The sequence below is a fragment of the Anguilla rostrata genome, chromosome 1 (assembly GCF_018555375.3).
Source record: "Anguilla rostrata isolate EN2019 chromosome 1, ASM1855537v3, whole genome shotgun sequence".
NCBI lineage: Eukaryota > Metazoa > Chordata > Actinopteri > Anguilliformes > Anguillidae > Anguilla > Anguilla rostrata.
The window spans coordinates 83,875,326-83,894,244 of record NC_057933.1 but is presented as its reverse complement, the minus strand read 5'-3'; the positions used below and the strand labels follow the sequence as shown (position 1 = coordinate 83,894,244).

The following is an 18,919-nucleotide window of genomic DNA, read 5'->3' as shown; positions in this document are numbered from 1 at the left end:
GCATCGTGGGCTGTTTGACCTTTGACCCCCTGTGTGTGGGCAGGTCCCCTCGGAGGACTGCAGCGGGGCCTTTCAGGTTGGGGGCGGGGCCTCTGAGGGCGGGGCGGAGATTCCGTGCCGGAGGATGCGGAGCGGCAGCTACATCCGCGCCATGGGCGACGACGACAGCGTGGAGTCTGACGCCAGCCCCACGGCCACGCCCAGGAACCCGGCCACGCCCCGGAACACTGCCACGCCCCGGAACACCGCCACGCCCCGAAACGCCCTGCTGACCCAGAGGGAGGCCCTGCGTCGCTCCGTGAGCATGGACCAGCGGCCCCCCAAGTGAGACCTGAACCCCATCACCCCGCCCCCTGCCCCAAACTTATTTATGCATTTCTCTGTATCTGACTGCAGGTACTCTTGTAAGCAGAAAGGAGAGATTTTATTGGCTGTTTTATGACTGCAGGTACTCTTGTAAGCAGAAAGGGGAGATTTGATTGGCTGTTCTATTTCAGCATTTCTCTGTATCTGACTGCAGGTACTCGTGTAAGCAGAAAGGAGAGATTTGATTGGCTGTTTTATGACTGCAGGTACTCTTGTAAGCAGAAAGGGGAGATTTGATTGGCTGTTCTATTTCAGCATTTCTCTGTATCTGACTGCAGGTACTCTTGTAAGCAGAAAGGGGAGATTTTATTGGCTGTTTTCTTACTGCAGGTACTCTTGTAAGCAGAAAGGGGAGATTTGATTGGATGTTTTATGACTGCAGGTACTCTTGTAAGCAGAAAGGGGAGATTTGATTGGCTGTTTTCTTACTGCAGATACTCGTGTAAGCAAAAGGGGAGATCTGATTGGCTGTTTTCTCACTGCAGGTACTCTTGTAAGCAGAAAGGGGAGATTTGATTGGCTGTTTTCTCACTGCAGGTACTCGTGTAAGCAGAAAGGGGAGATTTTATTGGCTGTTTTCTTACTGCAGGTACTCTTGTAAGCAGAAAGGGGAGATTTGATTGGCTGTTTTCTCACTGCAGGTACTCGTGTAAGCAGAAAGGGGAGATTTGATTGGCTGTTTTCTCGCTGCAGGTACTCGTGTAAGCAGAAAGGGGAGATTTGATTGGCTGTTTTCTCACTGCAGGTACTCGTGTAAGCAGAAAGGGGAGATTTGATTGGCTGTTTTTTACTGCAGGTACTCGTGTAAGCAGAAAGGGGAGATCTGATTGGCTGTTTTCTCACTGCAGGTACTCGTGTAAGCAGAAAGGGGAGATTTGATTGGCTGTTTTCTCACTGCAGGTACTCGTGTAAGCAGAAAGGGGAGATTTGATTGGCTGTTTTCTCACTGCAGGTACTCGTGTAAGCAGAAAGGGGAGATTTGATTGGCTGTTTTCTCGCTGCAGGTACTCGTGTAAGCAGAAAGGGGAGATTTGATTGGCTGTTTTCTCACTGCAGGTACTCGTGTAAGCAGAAAGGGGAGATCTGATTGGCTGTTTTCTCGCTGCAGGTACTCGTGTAAGCAGTGTGCCAGCACCTACGCCAACAGCCGCACCATGCCCCGAAACCACAGCTGTGTGCACCTGCAGGTGAGGCGGCCCCGTCAGTCATGGAGAATTTTAATTACGCTGTTCTGATTATTCAGCTTTGGCTGGCTGAGCTGTGTACTCTGAGCTGGCACAAACCGTTTCCCCAGTCAGGTATGATCTCAGTTAGCCCAATTGCAGTCTTAGCATGTTTCTTTGCTCCAAACCATTTTTGTTAAAACGTAAAAATATGCTGGGTATGTTTCCAGAATACTGTAAAATTTCAAATAAAATCGAATCGATTTTATCTGTATAGCATGTTTTACATAAAACTGTCACAACGATGCTTTACGGAGTAGCAGATAAAGCAAAAACCATGCCAGAAGCCCCAAACAGCAAGGATGTGTACACAATCTGAACTGAGCTGCATTCTGAGGCCTGTTCCTGGTGTGTAGCCCTGATCCTCCAATCACAGTCCTTCAGGACCAGGAAGTGCTGCTTTTGAGTCCAGCCAATCAGACTGCTCTGATAGTTACCGGGGAGAAAAGAAAACCAGGGTCTGAGGGCCAGGTTTGTGTATCATCAGTACTGTGCCGTGCTGCGGGTCAGAGGTCAGAGGTCAGAGGTCACTCTGTGCGGCCATGTTTCTGCAGCTGGGGGAGTCCATGTGTGAGTCGGTGTTTGGGGATTTCGGGGAGTCTCAGGCGGTCGACGCCCTGGACCTGCCCGGAAGCTTCCGGGCCCGCAGCCAAAGCTACGTCCGCGCCATCCAGGCCGGCGTCTCCCAGGACGACGACTGCCTGCCCGTCTTCTCCCTGTCCGGCCCCCAGGGAGGGGCCAAGGGTGCGGCCGGTGAGTCACTGCAACACCTCACTGGGGGTCTCAGTGTGAGAGGGGTGTCAGTGTGGGAGGGGTGTCAATGTGGGGGGGGGTCTCAGTGTGAGAGGGGTCACAATGTGGGAGGGATCTCAGTGTGGGAAGGGTGTCAGTGTTGGAGGGGTCCCAGTGCCCATCTTTAGGGGAGATGGTTCTAGCGTTCAGTGTCAGCAGGGAGATCGTTGGTGAGCAGATGCTCTGGGGCATCGCCACGGCGACAGTGCTCACTGCTGTCCAGCTGGCCATTGGGAAGGCGGGTGTCATTGGTGACTGTTGGCATAGCGACGGATCCCTCAGACAGTTCATGAGTCACCCAGACAGACAGATGTATACGTGTCCCTGACATCTGTCAGTATGCCCACACACACTCATGCTTATTCACATACTCTGTATCACTCACACACATACACACACACATGCATGCTTATTCACATACTCTGTATCACTCACACACATACACACACGCACACACACTCTCACACACATACACACGCACACACTTACACACACACATGCATGCTTATTCACATACTCTGTATCACTCACACACATACATACACACACACACACTCACACACACACATACACACTGTTATTCACATACTCTCTATCACTCGCACACATACATACACACACACATGCACACACACAGACACACACACACATACACTCACGCTTGTTCACATAGTCTCTATCACTCGCACACACACACACACACACACACACTCACACACACATACACACTGTTATTCACATACTCTATCACTCGCACACATACATACACACACACATGCACACACACAGACACTCACACACACACAAATTCACACACACTATCACTCATACAGTACATACAGTTCATACACCCATTCTTTCTCTCTCACACACACACACACACATCACAGTGTCACTCTGTCCTCGTGTGTGTACCTGTATACGTGTGTGTGCACGGCCTGGCTGGTGACGTGTCCGTTTAGATTTTTTTTGCAGCACATTGAGTTGCACCCGCCGTCGGAAATGTCCTTTATAAATAAAGTTTGATTGATTGATTGTGTTAGAGGTGATCACCACAGTCAACCTCAGCACAGCTAGCAGCTGGAGTTCAGGCACTGTTTCCTGTTGCGCGGCTGTGTGCTCGATGCGAGCGCATTTCTGCCGAATTCTGTGGATGCTCGGCCCGTTTAGCTAAGGACGCTCTGTGGGGTTATTCTCCACGACCGTCTCTACTGCTCAATGGGGAGCTTTAATTTTTTTAAATAGTTTTTTAATGGCGCAGAGGGGCCGGCCTTCCCTCCCTGCTCGTTCGCTGAGGTGAGCGTCCCCTCCGAGCGCTCTTTAAGCCAGTGTGTGAGGGGCACACGCGCTTTAAGCTGCAGGTGCGTGAGGCGTGTGAGATTCAGCTTTAACTCCAGCTGGGAGGAGAAAGCTGTGGGACTCTCTTCCCAGAGGTCAACTTACCTTTTCTTTCTGTTACTTTTTTTTTTTTTTAATAACTTTTCACAATATTATTGCATTCAGCACAAATCAGATATTTCTCCTTCCCCTGGTCCTTCAGTGTCCCCAGAACGCCCGCACTGAATGTCAGTCTTTAGAGGCAGGGACTGCAACGTCTTTTAAAAATGTCAATGAAGTCAGCGTCTGTCATTCTGGTTTCAAAGGGCCAGCGCCCAGGAAGAGAAAGATTGCCTAAATGTGCCCTGGGACCCATCGACGGGCAGGAGTCTTTGCTGTAGACCTTTTCTGTCAGGCAGCGACAGAGATCTGATAATACACACTCTGTGAAGCAGGTTGTTTACACTGATCAAGAAGTGCAATGCATCTACTCAGATGCACAAAGCTGTGCATCCTCCACAGCAACACTGAATTTTAAACTGCCTTATTTTAAACAAATGTGATTTTTATTGCTTGCATTTACCTTCTAAGGCAAGGGAAAAGGCAAGCTGCTTGACTCACAGGGATCTGGCATGTGTGCATTTAGCATGGAGGGGATGAGTTTAACGAGTGGGCAGAGCTGATGTTTGTAAACAAACGTGTTGGTTATGCTGCACTGCCAGGGGCCGTTTCTGACAGTAATTCTCCAGCAGAGGCAGGTTGCACTGGAGCCCTTGTGCTGAGGGTTGTGGCGGTATCGCGGTATTGTGCTGTGGGTAATGGTGGTATCGCGGTATTGTGCTGTGGGTAATGGTGGTATCACGGTATTGTGCTGTGGGTGTGTATTTGGGGTGTACGACTGTATGTGTAGCGGTGTGGGTATGTGCTGGGGTATCGTCGGGTATTGTGCTGTGGGTAATGGTGGTATTGTGCTGTGGGTAATGGTGGTATTGTGCTGTGGGTAATGGTGGTATTGTGCTGTGGGTAATGGCGGTATTGTGCTGTGGGTCATGGCGGTATCGCGGTATTGTGCTGTGGGTCATGGCGGTATCGCGGTATTGTGCTGTGGGTAATGGTGGTATTGTGCTGTGGGTAATGGCGGTATTGTGCTGTGGGTAATGGCGGTATTGTGCTGTGGGTAATGGTGGTATTGTGCTGTGGGTAATGGTGGTATTGTGCTGTGGGTAATGGTGGTATTGTGCTGTGGGTAATGGTGGTATTGTGCTGTGGGTAATGGTGGTATTGTGCTGTGGGTAATGGTGGTATTGTGCTGTGGGTAATGGTGGTATTGTGCTGTGGGTAATGGTGGTATTGTGCTGTGGGTAATGGCGGTATTGTGCTGTGGGTCATGGCGGTATCGCGGTATTGTGCTGTGGGTAATGGCGGTATTGTGCTGTGGGTAATGGTGGTATTGTGCTGTGGGTAATGGTGGTATTGTGCTGTGGGTAATGGTGGTATTGTGCTGTGGGTAATGGTGGTATTGTGCTGTGGGTAATGGCGGTATCGCGGTATTGTGCTGTGGGTAATGGCGGTATTGTGCTGTGGGTAATGGTGGTATCACGGTATTGTGCTGTGGGGTACGGCAGTATCACGGTATTGTGCTGTGGGTAATGGCGGTATCGCGGTATTGTGCTGTGGGTAATGGTGGTATTGTGCTGTGGGTAATGGTGGTATTGTGCTGTGGGTAATGGTGGTATTGTGCTGTGGGTCATGGCGGTATTGTGCTGTGGGTCATGGGTGCGGTATTGTGTGTGGGTATGCGTACGGTTTTGTGCTGTGGGTATGGTGGTATTGTGCTGTGGGTAATGGCGGTATGGCTGTGGGTAATGGCGGATTGTGCTGTGGGTATGGGGTATTGTGCTGTGGGTAATGGTGGTATTGTGCTGTGGGTAATGGGGTATTGTGCTGTGGGTAATGGCGGTATTGTGCTGTGGGTAATGGGGTATTGTGCTGTGGGTAATGGTGGTATTGTGCTGTGGGTATGCGTCGGTATTGTGCTGTGGGTAATGGGGTATTGTGCTGTGGGTAATGGCGGTATTGTGCTGTGGGTAATGGTGGTATTGTGCTGTGGGTAATGGTGGTATTGTGCTGTGGGTAATGGTGGTATTGTGCTGTGGGTAATGGTGGTATTGTGCTGTGGGTAATGGTGGTATTGTGTGTGGTATGGTGTTGTGTGTGGGTAATGGTGGTATTGTGCTGTGGGTAATGGTGGTATTGTGCTGTGGGTAATGGTGGTATTGTGCTGTGGGTAATGGCGGTATTGTGCTGTGGGTAATGGCGGGGTATGGCGGTATTGTGCTGTGGGTCATGGCGGTATCGCGGTATTGTGCTGTGGGTAATGGTGGTATTGTGCTATGGGTAATGGCGGTATTGTGCTGTGGGTAATGGTGGTATTGTGCTGTGAGTAATGGCTGTATTGTGCTGTGGGTAATGGTGGTATTGTGCTGTAGGTAATGGCGGTATTGTGCTGGGGGTAATGGTGGGATTGTGCTGTGGGTAATGGTGGTATTGTGCTGTGGGTAATGGCGGTATTGTGCTGTGGGTAATGGCGGTATTGTGCTGTGGGTAATGGCGGTATTGTGCTGTGGGTAATGGTGGTATTGTGCTGTGGTTAATGGCGGTATCGCAGTATCAGCTCAGGGCTACGCATGGATCCAGCATCTCAGCCGCTTGCCTCCTCATCATTTCCTTCTGTCTGGGACTCAAGCTGCAACCCTGCGGCTGTGTTACACATCTCAGAGCACTGTAAAAAAATATATTAAAACTTTATCAGGAGAACTTCTCTCCTTGTATGACCTCTCTCTCTCACTCACTCTACCCTTCTCTCTATATTTCTCTCTCTCTCACACATGCACTGTCTCTCTCTCTCCCTCTCGCTCACACTCACTCTCTTTCTCCCTCTCTCTCTCTCTCTCTCTCTCTCTCAGTGTTCCCTAACAAGAGAAAGTTGCCCCCTCCCCTTCCCTCCCCTCCCCCTCTCTCACACTCTCTCTCTCTCTCTCCCTCTCTCAGTGTTCCCTAACAGGAGGAAGTTGCCCCCCCCCCTCCCCCCGCGGATGCTGCGGGGGCAGCGGTCCCTGGCGGCGCAGAGCAGCACAGAGTCCACGCAGGAGGCGTACTTCCAGAGCACAGGCCAGCCGGGCCTGCGTCGGCTCCGGCAGCACAGCGGCTCCCTGGACGGGGTGGAGGGGGGCGGGGGGCGTTCCTCCCGGGGCGGGTACTACCCGGGGGCAGGGCCGGAGGCGGGGCCTGGCACGGCCCGGGGGCGGGGCAGTTACCAGCACAGCAACTCCGTGGAGAGCCTGGATGGGCCCCGGGGCGTGGCGGGGGCGGGGCCCATGAGGCCGAAGCACAGCAGCTCGGCAGAGAACCTGCTGGAGGGCGTGGCCGGGGGCAGGGGCGGGGCAGGGGGCCGAGTGGGGACGCTGGGGAAGTCCGTCTCCCTTCCTCATAACGGGAAGGGCGTGAGAATGCAGGACGAGCGGCTGCAGGACGGGCACGGGCGCCAGTGGAGACCCCCCATGGCCATGCCGGTGAGTCCCTGGGGGAGGGGCCAGGAGCATTACACTACCATAAAAATGAAGGAGGTGCAGGTGGCCTTGCAGGTGCTACAGTATAAACCATCTGTTGTACAACTGGGCTGTTTCTCTAGCTTACCTGCTGTGTTTTGTACAGGTGGATAATCTCTCCGGTTTAGCTGTACAGGTGGACAAATCTCTCCGGTTTACCTGTGCAGGTGGATAATCTGTCTGGTTTACCTGTACAGATGGATAATCTCTGCTTTACCTGTACAGGTGGATAATCTCTGCTTTACCTGTACAGGTGGATAATCTCTGCTTTACCTGTGCAGGTGGATAATCTCTGATTTACCTGTACAGGTGGACAAATCTCTCCGGTTTACCTGTGCAGGTGGATAATCTGTCTGGTTTACCTGTACAGATGGATAATCTCTGCTTTACCTGTACAGGTGGATAATCTCTGCTTTACCTGTACAGGTGGATAATCTCTGCTTTACCTGTGCAGGTGGATAATCTCTGATTTACCTGTACAGGTGGATAATCTCTGCTTTACCTGTGCAGGTGGATAATCTCTGATTTACCTGTACAGGTGGATAATCTCTGCTTTACCTGTGCAGGTGGATAATCTCTCTGCTTTACCTGTGCAGGTGGATAATCTCTGCTTTACCTGTACAGGTGGATAATCTCTGCTTTACCTGTGCAGGTGGATAATCTCTGCTTTACCTGTGCAGGTGGATAATCTCTGCTTTACCTGTACAGGTGGATAGCTCAGAGGCAGTCTCAGACTCAGACCCAGAGAGTAAAGCACTGCGGGCAATGCAGGCCATCGGGGTGCAGGCAGAAGACAAGAGGTACCCCCAAAAACTCCTCTCTCTTCCCCATCCTCTCTCTCTCCTCTCCCTTCCTCTTCCCTCCTTTGTCACTCTGTCTCTCTCTGCCTCTCCCACTGTCTCTCTCCCAAGACTAATATTTTATGTTTGATCAGTTTGGTTTGGTGAATTTGTGCGAGTGTGCGTGTGTGTGCGTGTGTGTGCGCTCGCGTGTGTGTGTGTGTGCGTGTATGTTTTCCAGCCTTTCTGGGTCAGGATTACTGAAGAAACTTTGAGCCATCAGGTTCTTTTTGGACCTGTTGATTAATAAATGTGTGTGCTGGACTACTGTCTCAGCAAAGTGCTGTCTGACTGCTCTGCTCAGGTTCCCTGACTGACAGGCTCTCTCTCTCCATCCTTCTCTCTCTCCCTTACATCCCTCCCTCTCTCTCTCTCACCTCCATCCCTCCCTCTCTCTCTCCCCTTCAACCATCCCTCTCTCACTCTCTCTCTCTTCCCTTTGTCTCTCCCTCTCTCTCTCTCTCTCTCTCTCTCTGCACAGGCGTGGCCGTTTCAGACGGTCCTGCAGTGTGATGTCAGGGATGCAGGCAGACTTAGAAAGGGAGGAGCTCCAGGGGAGGGGCGTGGCCTCACAGTTCTCCGCCTCCTCCTTTCAGCGCCACGCCTCCGAGCCGGAGGAGACCCGCACTGTCCACACTCAGGGCCAGTGGGTTTACCATGACAACTATCACCATGCCAACGACCCCCGCCCCACCTCTAGCCACGGTCGCACCACTCCCTCTGGCCACACCCCCAGCCATGGCCGTGCCACTCCCTCTGGCCACACCCCCAGCCACGGCCGTTCCACACCCTCTGGCCACACCCCCAGCCACGGTCGCACCACTCCCTCTGGCCACGCCCACGGTCGTGCCACGCCCTCTGGCCACGCCCACGGCCGTGCCACGCCCTCCGGCCACGCCCCTGAGCCGGGCCGAGGGGAGGGCCGTCGGAGTCGGCCCAGCTCTGCCCGCGCCTCCCCCTGTCCCCGCGACGGGGAGTTCTTCCTGCGCCTCCTGCACGCGGAGGTAGAGAGGATGGAGGGATGGTGCCAGCGCTTCCAGAGGGAGGCGGAGGAGAACGACCTGCCGGAGGAGGGTGAGCAGAGAGAGGGGTGAGGGGATAGAGGGATTATAGAGGAGAGGGAGAGAAGGAAAGAGATGGGGGATGGAGAGGAGAAAGGAATGAAAGGATGGAGGGGAGAAAGCTTGGGGTGTGAGAGAGAGAGGGAGGAGTTGAGTGGAGGAGATAGGAAGAAGGAGGGAAGGGGAAAGAGAAGAGGGTAAGAGAGTAGGGATGCACTGATATGAAAATTTCTCAGCGATACCGATTCCGATTGTTTGGGGGAAATATTGGCCGATACAGATATCGATTGTTTGGGGAAAATATCGGCCGATACAGATATCGATTGTTTGGGGAAAATATCGGCCGATACAGATATCGATTGTTTGGGGGAAATATCGGCTGATACAGATATCGATTGTTTGGGGGAAATATCGGCCGATACTGATATCAATTGTTTGGGGGAAACATCGGCCGATATTGATATCGATTGTTTTGTGGTTCTGCTTCCGTTGGTTTTATGAACAGCAATTTAAAATCTTCCCATTCTTATGAACACAATATTGATTACACAACTTTTTTAAGACATGCAACAAAGTTAAACATTTATTTTTTATAACATTTGTTCACATTCATCCAACTTAAAAAGCATTCCTCCAACTGAGAGTGCATTCCTGAAATATCAGGTTTTCCCCGATATTCCTTTTCTGGTGGTACACACTGAAAAACTCCACAGACGTGGTACACAGGGTGGCGGATTCACCTCGTCGGATGGTGCAGCAGGCAGTCTGCCATTTATATTTGCTTTCAGATTTCTGTGTGCTCTGTCTATCAAGGCATAAAATGATCACAAGAAAATGATAACTTAATACACTGTTCATTGCATAAAAATAAGCCGAGTAACCTCTGCCACAATATAACTAAGAATCCACAACTGCATACAGAGCATCTTTAACAATGTTACAAACTTGTGACAGAGAATATTTTTTAGAACATTCAGCAAACATATACTACATCAAATTAATTTACATTAGATTAAATTTAAGTGCCAGGGTTAGGGTTAGGTTTAGGGTTAGGGTTAGGGTTAGGGTTTGGGTTAGGGTTAGGGTTAGGGTTAGGGTTAGGGTTAGGGTTTGGGTTTGGGTTTGGGTTAGGGTTAGGGTTTGGGTTTGGGTTTGGGTTTGGGTTAGGGTTAGGGTTAGGGTTAGGGTTTAGTGCCAGGGCGTTGCTGGGTCTGAAGCATTGCTATTTGAGGAATACATAGGGACACACCTGGCAGTACTTTGCAGGTTTATCAAGGCTTTATGCACCTTGTGCATTAATGCTAACATCCTCTTACCTTTACAAAATGTTAGCACATCATGAACATAGAAGAAAAACATTTAATACTTGGTTGTTCGTCTGCCGCTTTGGAGTTTGGATGTTCACATTGTTGTAAAAGAAATGTCTGACCACGGCACCACAATTATATGGAGAAATACCATTTTGGATAAAAGGCTATATGCTGCCACTGCATTTAGATCAAACCTTCCTTGTGTCGAAAGTGCTGCGAGGGCTAACAGTGATAGATTTGCTTGCAGTCACATCTGTCCAGAATGTAAATATGTCAGGGTTTCTTCACTGCAAGGGGAAAAAAATTTATGACAATGTTCAACACAATGACTGACACAATGCGGCAAGGTTGTCAGTGCAAACAAGAGACATGCAGTGAGACTGCGGTTCCACAAGAAAATATTAAAAATCAGAAACTTGCTCTCACTTCGCTCAGCAGGGATAAGTAAAGTAACAGGACTGACCACAGTTCAGCAGGACTGACAGCAGCATAGAACACAATGACCTGTATAAGAACAAGTCATCAGCTCATTGACGCAACACTGCAGTGACATCTAGTTTCCCAGGCAACAGCACTGAGGAGGCTCATGTTTCAGAACAGCGCCCCACAGAGGCTCCAAAAGCCAAATGATTAGTTACGTCCAAATGAAAAGATATCTTCTGATATTTTCAGGTATTATTTTTTTTAAAAGCATTTTGTTGCCTGGCAGCCCACAGGTCTGTACAATTATAGCAGAAACACTGAATATGGAAAACAAAGCGCAATTATTTTGTATCTGACAGGCAAATGAAAACCACCTCTTGAATTACAAATAAACAATGGAATTTTTTTCCTTTTGATTGACAAGACATAGTCAGAGCTGACCATCGATTGGTTTTGAACTATCGGCCAATGGCTGATTGCAGTATTATCAGCCAATAACAATCCCTATAAGAGAGGGCAGAGCTGAGGGGAGGAGGCGGGGCTGGGCGGGGGTAGAGTGGGGGCGGGGTTTCGGGTCCTGACATTTTGGGGCACTGCTAACATGTCATCAGGATCCAGAGAGGAAGCCATTTTGACCTGAGATCCTCAACTTTTACCACCTTTACCTACGTGATGCCTGACCTATCCACCTGTTTCACCTGTCCTTCTGCATCACCTGCCTCTCAGTCTCTCCTGTGACTGTGCCGCTCAGTCTCTCCTGTCTGACTATGCTGCTCTCTCTCTGTGCAGTCTGACTATGCTGCTCTCCTTCTCTGCAGTCTGACTGTGTTACTGAGCTGTGCAGTCTGACTGTGTTACTGCGCTGTGCAGTCTGACTGTGCTGCTCTCTCCCCCTGCAGTCTGACTGTGTTATTGTGCTGTGCAGTCTGACTGTGTTACTGCACTGTGCAGTCTGACTGTGCTGCTCTCTCCCCCTGCAGTCTGACTGTGTTATTGTGCTGTGCAGTCTGACTGTGTTACTGCACTGTGCAGTCTCACTGTGCTGCTCTCTCTCCCTGTGCAGTCTGACTGTGTTACTGCGCTGTGCAGTCTGACTGTGCTGCTCTCTCCCCCTGCAGTCTGACTGTGTTATTGTGCTGTGCAGTCTGACTGTGTTACTGCACTGTGCAGTCTCACTGTGCTGCTCTCTCTCCCTGTGCAGTCTGACTGTTATCTCTCTCCTGCTGTCTGACTGTGTTACTGCACTGTGCAGTCTCACTGTGCTGCTCTCTCTCCCTGTGCAGTCTGACTGTGTTACTCTCTCTCCCTGCTGTCTGACTGTGTTACTGCACTGTGCAGTCTCACTGTGCTGCTCTCTCTCCCCCTGCAGTCTGACTGTGTTATTGTGCTGTGCAGTCTGACTGTGTTACTGCACTGTGCAGTCTGACTGTGCTGCTCTCTCTCCCTGTGCAGTCTGACTGTGTTACTCTCTCTCCCTGCTGTCTGACTGTGTTACTGCACTGTGCAGTCTCACTGTGCTGCTCTCTCTCCCTGTGCAGTCTGACTGTGTTACTCAGCTGTGCAGTCTGACTGTGCTGCTCTCTCTCCTGTGCCAGTGTTGGCAGGAATCCGCAGTGCCGTGGGCAGTGCCCAGACCCTCATGGCTCAGAAAGTCCAGCAGTTCTTCCGGCTCTGCCAGCACAGCCTGGTGAGTCCTCCCTCACCTTTGACCTTTGACCCTGTGAGGCCGTGCGCTGCCATCGGGCACAACATTTATACACATTCAGCACACATACGTCATCACCATGCACCCCTGCAGTGATGTCATCATACTGCACCCTTGTAAAGTGTCATCACCTTGCACTCCTGTAATGATGTCATTACCCTGTACCCCTGTAAGGATGTCATCACCTTGCACCCCTGTAACAATGTCATCACCCTGGACCCCTGTAATGTTGTCATCACCCTGCGCCCCTGTAATGTTGTCATCACCCTGCGCCCCTGCAGGACCCTACGGCGCACCCCCAGCCCAGCCCCCAGGACCTGGCGGAGCTGTGGGAGCTGCTGCAGCTTGCGGTGGAGGAGGTGCGGCTCAAATTCCAGGAGCTGCAGCGGCTGAAAGACTCGGGCTGGCGGCTCCACCTGAAGGTGAGCGGAGCCCCATCCGGACCCTCGCTCAGAGCCGCAATGGCCGCCGATGGCCCTGCTCCACCGCAGCGTGACGGCTGGGAATCAGAGCAGTGATGTCGCCAACTTGAGCTGAGCCAGAATGGCCGCCGTGCCTTGTTGAGTCATGCAGACACACTGACACTTACACGATCACAGGAACAAGGACACCGCACTAAAAGAAAATAAACTAACACTCCCTCTCCCTCTCTCTCTCTCTCTGTCTCACCCACACACACATACTTTCTCATCTGTTCCTTCTTATTTATTTATTCATCCACACTTATTTTACGCTTAATCACTGTTTTCATCCTTTATTTGCACACCTTTTATTTTCCTCTTTATCTGGGGTGTTCCTACATCACCCCCACCCCACTCCCCCCCATTCCACCAATCAACAGGAGGATAAGAGCCTCCCGCCCCCGTTACCAAAGAAACCCAGCGGGGGTGTGGGTGGCGGTCGCGCCCGGGGCGGGGTCGACCCCAGGGGGGGCGTGTCCTGTGAGCCCCCTCCCCTCCCGGAGAAGACTGCCGCCCTGGTGGAGCACCAGGACCCACACAGCCGGCTGCTGCAGGCCAAGAACTCCGCCCACTCTTTCCGCCAAAACTCCGCGACAGAGAGTGCCGATGGAGTGGAGATCTACATCCCTGAAGCACAAACACGCTTCTGACCTGTAACACACACTCACACTCACACTCACACACACAGACTCTCACACACACACGCTCACGCACACACACTACAGAGTAGCGCCTTTATTTCAGCTGGAGGCAGAGCTCTGTGGGTGCTCTGCGAAGCTGGCAGGTTACCTGGGCATTCTGCACTCTCGCACTCACTGTGACGTCACAGAACCCTGCTGTGACATCACAGAGCCGTCAGGGTGGGTACAGTCACAGGAAGACCACTCAGAGCGTGGGTCGCCCTGAAGCCACCCACACTCGACACAATCACCAATTACACACCGCCCCCTGCAGAGCTACCGGCTGCAGTCCTCACTGCCACGCTCCGGGCTCGATCAGAGACCACAGGGGCTCATCCATGCACCACAGCGTGGGGCCTCAACTCACAGAGCCGCCCAGTAGCCCCACACTCCTCGTTAGTCTTGAACAGTGGACAAGCTCTCTTTGTGACATCATCACTGCCATGCTGCCCTTCCAGCAGCAACCAGCAGGGGGCGACATGGTTTTTAATGTAGCACACAAGGCGGACACACTCACAAGACCCTGGGGGAAAGAGGCTAAGGCCTTGTGGGGAGGGGAGAGGACGTATAGTTTTTGGAAGCAGGCTTGTAGCTTATTGAAAACAATGAATCTGTTTTAGTCTGACAGTTTCACAGTCCAGAAACAAGACAAAAACAGGCCCCTCCCCCTCTCCCTCTGACAGCAAGCTGCACAAACACCAGGCTCTTTTCTCACAGTTCTTCTCACCGTTCGGTTTCACAAGTTTCTCTTTTATGAAAAATGCAGGGGAGCGATGCCAGCCATCGCTTTTTCATCCTGGTCTGCCTGGAAGAGTTTCAGAGTTCTCCTCTCGAAATCCCTTTCCCTCTTCTGGTCGCTGCTGCCAGTTTCCTCTCTTTTTTTTCACTAAAAAAAAGCTGATAATGTTTTATAAACCAGTAATGTGTGCGAAGAGATTGTCCAGGAGCCAACATGTTTCCTTAAAGTAATTTCACATCAGTAAGGGACGAGTGGTGTATGTATGTATTGACTAGATCACCCTTATCTTACTGCACCAACACGTGCCATAACAGGGACTTTTAATCGGACTTTAAGAATTGACGGCTGATTGGATGGCTACGGTGATGCCATGGCTCACTCTCCACTGTGTGAGAGTTTTCCCCATATAGTAGGCCCCCTGATTTACTGTGTGAAAGTGGTGTTTTCCCCCTATAGTAGGCCCCCTGACCTACTGAGTGAAAGTGGTGTTTTCCCCCTATAGTAGGCCCCCTGATTTACTGTGTGAAAGTGGTGTTTTCCCCCTATAGTAGGCCTGCTGATATACTGTGTGAAAGTGGTGTTTTCCCCCTATAGTAGGCCTGCTGATATACTGTGTGAAAGTGGTGTTTTCCCCCTATAGTAGGCCCCCTGATCTACTTTGTGAAAGTGGTGTTTTCCCCCTGTAGTAGGCCCCCTGATTTACTTTGTGAAAGTGGTGTTTTCCCCCTATAGTAGGCCCCCTGATTTACTGTGTGAAACTGGTGTTTTCCCCCTATAGTAGGCCCCCTGACCTACTGAGTGAAAGTGGTGTTTTCCCCTATATAGCCCCTGATACTACTGTGTGAAAGTTGGTGTTTTCCCCCTGTAGTAGGCCCCCTAGATTTTGTTCGAAATGGTGTTTTCCCCCTGTAGTAGGCCCCCTGATCTACTGTGTGAAAGTGGTGTTTTCCCCCTATAGTAGGCCCCCTGATCTACTGTGTGAAAGTAGTGTTTTCCCCCTATAGTAGGCCCCCTGATTTACTGTAGTCATTCCCACAGCCTTCGATGCTTAAAGTCCCTTCTGTCTCTACTGCCCCCTGTGGATAAAGCGTGTCACTGCAGCGCTGCAGCGAAAGTTTGGTGCTGGATCCTGTCCTCTTAGGACAGATCCAGGGGTGGAAAACTCAGATTCAGACAGTAAAAAGTCCTCCCCAGGATTTTGTTCCAGCCACCTGGATTGTCTAATTAGCACAATTCTTCAGCCGGGAGGTAGAGCTAATTTGTGGAATCAGCTGGCTGGACTTACATTACAATACATTACAGGCATTTAGCAGACACTCTTATCCAGAGTGACTTACACAACTTTTTACACAGCATTTACATTGCATCCTTTTATATAGCTGGATGTATACTGAAGAAATGCAGGTTCAGTACCTCGCTCAAGGGTACAACAGCAGTGTCCTACCTGGGAATGGAACCTGTCACCTTCCGGTTGCACATAAGGGGACTTTTACTCTCTGATTCCTGGGCTCTTCACCTCTGGCCTTCTGACAGAAATGTGCAGAGCCTTACACTGTATATACACAATCACACAAAGAGGAAATATTTCAATCTGCATTAAACGTACGTATATTTATATGGATATTTTATACGGGCATCTGTATTTTTAGAATAGAACGGAATATGTAATCTATTTATATAGATGATGTAAGCGGTCCAGTGAGCAGAGTGGGGCTGTCAGATTGTTAGAGGGTGTGATATGGCTCCAGGTTCACCGTGTAAAACTGAAAAACTGTCAGATTCTGATTCTATACTTCCCTGATGTCTCTCTCTCTCTCTCTCTCTCTCTCTCCCCCTCTCTCTCTCTCTCTCCCTCTCTCTTGCTCTCTCTCTCTCTCTCTCTCTCTCTCTCTCTCTCTCTCTTCCTCTGAGATTCTGAGGAGCTGTTGAGGTGGTGAAACAGGGTGTCTTCTCATTAATACCATATAGGAGAGAAAGTGGGGGGGGGGCAGTTAGGGGGCTTTTCCAGGGAAAATGGAAGACATCCTGCGAGACATCCACCCAGCCCATTTAGAGAGAGGAGGCGTTCCCTGTGACCACGGCTCATTAAAATATGACCTCACAGTCAGATGGGAAAACTGCCGTGTAATTTGTGTGTGGGTCTGCGGAAGGGGTATAAATGTGTTTTTGAGCATGACCACTCTCACCACCTGCCATCCACAGAATACCCACACCAGGAAGCCTGTATTTTAAAGTGCACTTTGAAAGGGCAAAGTCAAACCGTAAAGTATATCGAACAGAAAATGTGACGGGTGTAAATTCAGGGCTCCACAGACCGCTGTAGTTTTTGGGTTGTGGGGGGGGGGGGGGGGGGGGTGGGGTGGGGGGGCTGGGGTTGGAGGGGGAACGAGTGTAACGCACGGAGTACTCTCTCACTGGAAACTTACAGATTTATTTAATCACCCCGGCATCATAATGTAAATATCTGTGTTGTGAACGAACATAGCATTACTCTTATGATTATATCTGACACTATAACCATTATTATCAGTAGTGGTAGCACTAGTAGCATTATTACTATTATTATTGGTTGTTTTTGTTTTTTTTCCCAGTGATTACTCCTGATGAAATTATTCCCTTTCCAGGCTGTGAGTTTGGACTGTAGAATCCCTCTGTCTGTCAGATCTGATCTCTGCAGAGTGGGGCGTGGCTGAAAGGACAGGCCACACCCACTCCACGCCCAGTTGCCCCGCCCATGTGCACAGGATATCTCTACTCTGAGCCAATGAGGAGCCATGAACGAGCTGGACAGACAGCCGTTGGCTGGTTTGCAGCCACGGGAAACACAGGAAGCCCCCTCTGCCCCCTGGTGGAGACGCAGAGGACATTTTATACTCAGCACTACACAGGAGCATCTCTCTCTCTCTCTCTCTCTCTCTCTGCACCTGCTACTCAGACTCTTACGCTCTGTGAGCATCCCGCATAAAGCTATTTACATCAGGGTCGTCCAATCGCAGGTCGTCCAATCGCAGGGCGTCCAATCGCAGGGCGTCCGCCATTTTAATTCCGTCGATTTCCTTCCTGTTTGACGACGACAGGCCACTGCTCAGAATCCCGGACTAGCGAGGAGCGAGGGAGACTGAAGATGGAGTCGCCCCACGCCCACGCCCCGTCCCCGTGGATTTGTTTAGAACATGCCGGATGCTCCTGCTTTTAAAGTCTGTCCTGTTTTGGTTGTTGAGAAGTTCACTGAGAGATGCTTCACTGTGAATGACTGTATTCAGCACTGAATGTAAGACTGTTGACGTTGTAAATGTTTTCTATTTATTATTATTATTATTATTATTATTATTATTATAAAGCTATTTTTAGCGAAGAACCCAAATGAATTTGTATGTGTGTCTAGCTGTCTAACAGATCTCCAGCTGTGGAATGAGGTGTGCCTAGTACGGATAGCAGTGAAACCTACAGGATGGTAGATGTCCAGGAACAGTCTTGGGCAGTCCTGTTATAATATTTCATTATTTTCAGTATATTTCAATTTTCACACGGGTTTCTCTTTCTAAACGCTGTGTTTTCTGAGGAAGGCGAAGGTGAAGAAGGTCAGCTGGAATGCCTACTCAGCTGGTTTGAGTGTCCCGTCTCAGAGAACTGTCTGTTAGACTCAGAATGAACCACCACCCACCCCCCCCCCCCCGCCCCCTGGTCTCTCTGTCTGCCAGCTACACCTAGTAAACCCCCCCCCCCCCCCCAACCTCACCACATCCACATCCTACTAGAGCACAGGACCACAGCATCTTCAAAACTGCCACTGTGAGGTGCCACCATTGAATATGAAAAATTATTAAGTATTCATTTTCGAAGATCCTGTATTTTACAAACCAAGAAATATAAATGAAGGGCAAGTAAGTCTGTGTGTGTGTGTGTGTGTGTGTGAGTGTGTGTGTGTGTCTTCTGACCAACAGACGGCACTACAAGATTTGACACCCCAAGGATTTAGGATGGCTAAAGAGAGGGAGAGAGTGAGGATGATGACTATTAGAAGCCTTCAGCACAGCTGTCATAACCTGGTGACATAGCTCCCTTATGCAACAAAAATGCATTTTTCCCATATATGGGGATCCAATATATTGAGGTGTGATTTATTGTGATACTGGAAAACTGTTCCCCCAATATTTCCAGCAGTTTGACCTCAAAATGTTGTAGGTAGTTGGAAAAAAAAAATGACTAGATGACTTGGAAAAAAAGAGTGGCAGTTCAACGGCAATATGATCTACTGTCATAAAACAATTTTGGAACGCAGTACCTGGGCACAGGGTCAGCCTGCAAGAAGAGATATCATCAAAAACTCAAGCAGCAGAATGAAATGTGATAGCTGTATCGGGACGTCAGGGTAAGAGATTCAATTAAATGACT

General features: G+C 50.2%; 1 protein-coding gene across 5 annotated transcripts in view; it reads left to right on the top strand.

Annotated features, from left to right (window-relative positions):
- LOC135241066 (disks large-associated protein 3-like) overlaps positions 1-17,888 on the top strand; it is a 69,340-nt gene extending 51,452 nt beyond the window's left edge. For 2 of the 5 annotated variants that reach the window (XM_064311183.1, XM_064311174.1), the window contains exons 4-12: positions 44-324; positions 1,475-1,553; positions 2,144-2,342; positions 6,750-7,270; positions 8,015-8,106; positions 8,627-9,219; positions 12,535-12,626; positions 12,926-13,066; positions 13,486-15,336. In XM_064311183.1, the coding sequence (XP_064167253.1) occupies positions 44-324; positions 1,475-1,553; positions 2,144-2,342; positions 6,750-7,270; positions 8,015-8,106; positions 8,627-9,219; positions 12,535-12,626; positions 12,926-13,066; positions 13,486-13,755 (2,268 nt within the window). In that variant the 3' untranslated portion in view covers positions 13,756-15,336. Of the gene's footprint in view, positions 1-43; positions 325-1,474; positions 1,554-2,143; positions 2,343-6,749; positions 7,271-8,014; positions 8,107-8,626; positions 9,220-12,534; positions 12,627-12,925; positions 13,204-13,485; positions 15,337-17,148 lie in introns of those variants that run through there. The other 3 variants (XR_010325880.1, XM_064311208.1, XM_064311191.1) reach the window with 3 other exon arrangements.
- The last annotated feature ends 1,031 nt before the right edge of the window (positions 17,889-18,919 follow it).